The sequence below is a fragment of the Myotis brandtii genome, unplaced genomic scaffold, assembly GCF_000412655.1.
Source record: "Myotis brandtii unplaced genomic scaffold, ASM41265v1 scaffold888, whole genome shotgun sequence".
Taxonomy (NCBI): Eukaryota; Metazoa; Chordata; class Mammalia; order Chiroptera; family Vespertilionidae; genus Myotis; species Myotis brandtii.
The window spans coordinates 892,519-898,672 of NW_005371636.1; the positions used below are offsets into that span (position 1 = coordinate 892,519).

Consider the following 6,154-nt stretch of genomic DNA (forward strand, 5'->3'; position numbering starts at 1 on the left):
TGGGGGGAAGTGTGCTGACGCGGGGACACCATGCGGGTGGGAACAGCACGTGGGCGGAGAGGCAGAGGCTGGGACGGGCTGGCCGCCACGCCACTCATCGGGGGAGGGTTGTAAGCGGGGAACTGGTCTGGGAACGGAGCTCTGTGTGGAAAGCTCATGCCCCGCAGGGAGGTGGAGGGAGTGGCTGCTCCGCCGTGTCTCCTGCTGCCCCTGCCCCTCAGCCAGCAGACCCTGGGCCTCTCCCTGGGGTGAGGGCACTGGCTGTCCAGCTGCCCCACTGTCCTGACTGCTCTGCGAAAGCCCCACCTCCTCCCGGCCACTCGCCCGTCACCTTCTAACGCCAATGGCAGCCCCCAGGGATCAACACAACAGCTCGAGCTGTGACCCCGACCCCCACCCAGCGGACTCTTCGACGTCTTTTCCTAACAGAACTCCGGCGGCTCTGCCCGCGCAGAGCAAACACTGTTCAGGGGAAGGTGGTTAAACAAAGGCACTGGCCCTGCCACAGCCCGTTCCCCACGTACGCCTCCCCCACGGGCCCTGCGCACCCACAGGGACAGGGCGGGAAGACAGGCAGTGCCCGAGCTCGGGGGCACGGCGCCGGGCACTCAGGGGCCAGGGAGACGGGCGTGTGAGCACACGGATCCAGACCAGGAAACCGGCCCTTCGCCTCCATCTGGGCGAACAACGTCTAAACCCGAATCAGGAAAACGCCCGTCACGCCCCTTCCTGAGACGGCCGCTCAGCGTCCGGCAAGTCCCGCGTGTGACTGTCACGGGCGCGGCGGGATTTACAGGCGGCCGCGCTCTAATTCACTCGGCCGGGGCCTGTCGGGCGGCCGAGCAATTAAGAAGCTGTCAGGGCCCTTCGCTTGTCACTCGGGGCGGCCGGGCGCCGGCGGCTCGGCCATAAACATCCCACAAGGCTGAGCCTTACTCCAAGGTCTCGGCCCGAGAGCCGCTCACTCCCTCCGAACGCCCCTCCTAAATCACAGACGCTCTCAGGAGCGTCTCCGCCGGAGGAACACCCGGCCTCCGAGCCTCAGGACACGGGAGCGAGGTGCTGACTTTTCAGCAACGACTGAAACCTCCCTCGATTCCCTCATGGTTAAGCTGCTGGTCAGCGGGGGCCGCGGCGTGAATCGCTGACACCCATCAGGCTACAGATTTCTCTGAAAACAAGGACGTGAGCCCTGACCGGTGTGGCGCAGTGGACAGAGCGCCGGCCCGCGGACTGCAGGGTCTCGGGTTCGAATCCCGTCAAGGGCACGTTCCTGCGGGTTCCCCGGCCCCGGTCAGGGCTCGTGTGGGAGGCAACCCATCAATGTGTCTCTCTCACACCGATGCTTCTCTCTCTGTGTGTCTCTCCTCCTCCCTACAACTCTCTCTAAAAATCAATGGGAAAAATATCCTCGGGTGAGGATTGAACCATGAGTAAAATGAAAAATAAGGAAGCGATCCGGACGTGCCCCCGGAGCCAGCGGGCCCGGAGCAGCGAGGCCTACCTCCTCCTGGAGAACGAGGCGGCGGGCGCGTCCGTGAGGTCGGGCTCCCACTCGTCCTCGGGGTCACAGAAGAGGTCCTCGCACTGGCAGTTACTCTGGGAGAAATAAAACAGACGGTTTCTGCTTGTTATGAACTTAAATACGAGGTTGCACTTTATTTCACTTTTTATTATTATTTGTTTAATCTGTGTTTCTATTGATTTCAGAGAGGAAGGGAGAGGGAGAGAGAGATAGAAACACCGATGATGAGAGAGAATCATTTGATCGGCTGCCTCCTGCACGCCTCCCACTGGGAATTGAGCCCGCAACGCAGGCATGTGCCCTTGACCAGAATCGAACCCGGGACCCTTCAGTCCGCAGGTCGACTCCTCCCGGCGGCGGTTTTACCCGCGGTCCCGGACCTGACCCCGCCTGGCCCCAGGGCGAGGGCTCGGTGAGTATGTGTGTGGGTTTGCCTCATTAGCATCGCATCCGGGGTTCTCATAGCTGTGATCGCACTGAGATTGGCTTGTGGTTCTCTTCTGAGTCATCTTTTTGGGTTGTGTGGTTTTCGTTTGATTTTAATCGATTGTTCTCGCGTCGGCTCCCGGCGGTGGTTTTCTGTGGTGAACACGCCCTCGGTCCCGGACCTGACCCCGCCTGGTCCCATTCACGGAGGCCTGACCCCGCCTGGCCCCGGGGCGAGGGCTCGGTGAGTATCTGTGTGGGTTTGCCTCATTAGCATCGCATCCGGGGTTCTCATAGCTGTGATCGCACTGAGATTGGCTTGTGGTTCTCTTCTGAGTCATCTTTTTGGGTTGTGTGGTTTTCGTTTGATTTTAATCGATTGTTCTCGCGTCGGAGGGCAGCCGGGACGCCTGTCTTCTTGATGCTCTGGGACGTTCACGGGATCTGTCTGTCTGGAAGGTCTGGAGGTTCGAAAGCACTTCCTCGTGAAACCGACTGGGGTCCCCACCTTTTTGCGCCCTCCTCCCACCCCCCCTTCATTTTTTGAGGCTTCTTGACTGACTTTCCGGTGTGTTGCCGGCTACTCAGCTTTCATAACTTTTCTTTTACCAGAACGGCTTTTCTTCCTGGAGAATGACCACACTTATCGGCACAGCTTCACGTGCGACACGACCTTAAAGGCCCTGTGGTCTTTGTTGAGATGCCTCCCGCACCTCGAATCCCGGTTCCCCTTCCCAGACCCGGTGCCCGCGTGCGCTGACCTCCGCCTCGTCCCCGACAGATTTCGCTCTCGCTGGCTTTCCTTTGCTCCGTGTCCTCATTTCCTAGGCTGACCGCACACTTTTCCCCACAAGGAAACAGAGTCAAACCCTCCGACTCACAAATGAAAGCAAACTGGTCAAATAGGTGAGGGGCAATATTTCTGGTAGCAAATTGTGAGCATCAAAGTGTGATTAAAAAGATTCCTATTGGGGGTATGATTTTAGAAGACAGAAGACAGAAAGTAAGATATGAAAAACAAGTAGGGCCCGGCCGGCGTGGCTCAGTGGTTGAGCATCGACCTATGAACCAGGAGGTCACGGTTGGATTCCCGGTCAAGGGCACATGCCAGGTTGCAGGCTCCATCCCTAGTGGGGGGGCGTGCAGGAGGCAGCCGATCCACGATTCTCTCTCATCATGGATGTTTCTCTCTCTCCCTCTCCCTTCCTCTCTGACATCAATATAAACATATTTTTAAAACAGTGTAGAGAGAGAGTCATAGCATGTGAACCTCTTCGAGCTCCTTCAGGGCCGCCAGCTTGGACTCAAACTTCTCCAGGCTCCAGAGGGTGGACACGCCGAGCCGCAGGTTCCGCACCCGGACCCGGGGGCCAGGGCCACCCCCTCTGTCGGGCGCCTCGTGTCTGAAACACACCAGAGGGAAAGGCCATCTTAAGACACACGTGCCCGTCACTCACACGAGAGCTTTTGAACCAGAGGCCCCTCCTGCAGCACGGGGCCCGGAGGAAACCCTTAGGGCTCAGCATGCTGTGGTGGTGACCATCATGGGCAGGTGTGCGTCCTCAGAGGAACTAAAACACTGTCATTGTTTCTAAAGGGACACGGAGGGGAACTCTGCAAACCCAGAGCTGCTTTCCAACCCCGACCACCAAGGGCTCACCTGCCAAACACGTACTGCCTCTGGGAGCGGCCGCTGAGGGCATTGGCCTCCTGGATCATGAGGGAGAGCTTCAGGGAGCCCCAGCTCGTCGGGACTGGAAGCGAGCACACGGGGAGTCAGTGCACACGCACATGCACGTGCACATGCACACACACACACACAGCTCATCAGGACTGGAAAAGAGCACACACACGCACACACACACACACAGCTCGTTGGGACTAGAACGAGCACACGGGGGAGTCGGTGCACTCACACATGCACGCGCGCATAGATGCACATGCACATGCACACACACAGCTCGTCGGGACTAGAACGAGCACACGGGGGAGTCAGTGCACATGCACACACACGCATACATGCACAGACACATGCACACACACATGCACGCACACTCTAGCAATCGCCCCGGGGGAGGACAGGGCTGGGAAAGTCATTCACTTAATGATTTAGCCCGGGTGAGGGTGGCGTCTGAGTAGCTCTCCTCCGGCCCGTGCTGCGTGCACAGGGGGCCGAGGAGCGCTGACCCGTCCGCACTCACCTGGGGGAGCCCTATCCCTGCTGCCCTGGTTCTGCTGCAGCGCCTGCACCTCCTGAGCGATTTTTTGCTTCTCGGCTTCCAGGGCCTCCAGGATCCTCGTGTGGCGGACGCTGTGGTCTTCCAGAGCCTGGGCCGGGCATCGCGGGGCCACGCGTGTGCATGTGGGAGAGAGAACACGGAGCGGGTCGGCCGCGGAACACGCTGCCATTACGGCTCAGCTCGCAGGGCGTGTTCCAGTCAGCACAGGAGGCTACCGGGAACTTATGACACGTCTTTAAGGAACGCCTTCCCCCCACAAAAACGTCATTAGGGCTTTAATTACATGGGTTACTCTTTCTCTTTCCACTGACAGGAAATTAAAAAACAAACAAAACACACACACAAAACAGCGCTCAAGCAGCCCACGTTCAATGCCTCTGAAAACCGCACTGGACACAATCAGCCTGTGACCGCCGACTAACACTGTTCTCAAGATTTAAGCAGTTCTGCTTTCCTCCTAAAACCCTCGAGTTTGGGCCCTCGGTGTCCTCGAGCTGACCCCTGAGGAATGACCGCCACGTCACCACCGTGTCCACACTTGGGGCCACTGGGGTGTTAGCTCCCAGCGCCACCCCCACCGCAATCTTGGAAAAGAGAAATAAATCGGTCCTGAGAGTGACGCTGTGACATTAAGCCCGGATTCTCCCCCAACAGCCCGGCTTCTCCCCTGACAGCCTGGCTTCTCCCCCAACAGCCCGGCTTCTCCCCTGACAGCCCGGCTTCTCCCCCAACAGCCCGGCTTCTCTCCTGACAGCCCCGCTTCTCCTCCACCCACAGCCCAAGCGGGGCCGGGAGAGTCACCTGCTGGGCCGCCAGCCTCTCCAGCTGCAGGCGCCTCCGGTTGGCCTGCACCTCCTGCTCCAGCCGCTGCTTCGCCCTCTCCAGCTCCTCGATGCGGAGATGTGCCTTCTGGTTACTCATCTCCTGCAGCCTCTTCCGCTGAGACTCTTCTTTCTTTAAAGAACAATAATAAATGAATAATAAATAAGTGACCAGGGCCAACATGCAAGCCCTTCTCCAAGCTCCCGGATGCACCCAAGGGCCCCTCCTTTCACCGGAGCAGGAGAGACGGACGAGCCGGGAGAAGAGCTGGCCCGGAGCGCCCCTGCCTCACAGGCCCGACGGGTCTGACCACGAACAGACATCCCTAGTCAACCCCTCCACGCGGGGCCCTGGGGACGCGGGCCCACGGATGGCGCCGGGAGCCAGGCTCACGCGGCTGGAGGACCCCGTGGCCTCCCCATCGCTGACCCAGCCCCTCTGGAGGGCGTCTCTGGGTGCTTCGAACATCAGGGTTCAGATCAGCAGGTGGTCAGGGAGGCTTCCCGGGATCGCCCAGCAGGGGGCAGCCCAGAGAGGCTCCTGGTCTGGCTGGCAGCCAACTGTCACTCAGGGAGCTGTCCAGGGGAGGAGGCCGCCCGCCCGTACCAGCTCGGCCTGCAGGGCCTCGATCCTGCCCTCGAAGGCGGCTCTCTGCGAGGACAGCTCCTGCTCCGCCACCTCCTTGGCCACCTGGATGCCCTGCAGCATCTCCTGCTTCGCCCTCAGCTGCGCCTCCTGGATCTCCGCCTCCAGCCTGCGAAGGACCGAAACCCGCGGTGCAACCCGGGCCTGTGCCCTCGACCGGGAATCGAACCCGGGACCCTCCAGTCCGCAGGCCGAGGCTCTACCCACGGAGCCATACCGGCCAGGGCAGGGTTTTCTCCAATGGCACTTTACATGCAACGCTATTCTGTATCATCTCAGGTGCACGGCGCCGTGGTCAGAGGGTCATAACCACAGCAGCTCTGAATCGTGTTAAAATGTTTCCCATTAAACAAAACCTTCAGTCTCGAAACTCCCCTCCCGGGAGCCCTCCCCCTGCAGCTCGCCCCCCCAGTCCCCCCAAACTCACTCCTTCAGACCCACGACACTCACTGCGATCGCTGGGCCGCCAGCCACTCGTTCTTGGCGAACTCAAAGT

At 60.0% G+C, this 6,154-nt stretch overlaps 1 protein-coding gene across 1 annotated transcript in view; it reads right to left on the reverse strand.

The window, feature by feature from the left end:
• KIF14 (kinesin family member 14) overlaps nucleotides 1–6,154 on the reverse strand; it is a 41,637-nt gene that overhangs the window by 21,131 nt on the left and 14,352 nt on the right. The window contains exons 14-20 of the mRNA XM_014532355.1: nucleotides 6,109–6,146; nucleotides 5,620–5,767; nucleotides 4,993–5,145; nucleotides 4,153–4,279; nucleotides 3,612–3,705; nucleotides 3,222–3,354; nucleotides 1,505–1,599 (exon numbers count right to left, since the gene is read on the reverse strand). Of these exons, the coding sequence (XP_014387841.1) occupies nucleotides 1,505–1,599; nucleotides 3,222–3,354; nucleotides 3,612–3,705; nucleotides 4,153–4,279; nucleotides 4,993–5,145; nucleotides 5,620–5,767; nucleotides 6,109–6,146 (788 nt within the window). The remainder of the gene's footprint in view (nucleotides 1–1,504; nucleotides 1,600–3,221; nucleotides 3,355–3,611; nucleotides 3,706–4,152; nucleotides 4,280–4,992; nucleotides 5,146–5,619; nucleotides 5,768–6,108; nucleotides 6,147–6,154) is intronic.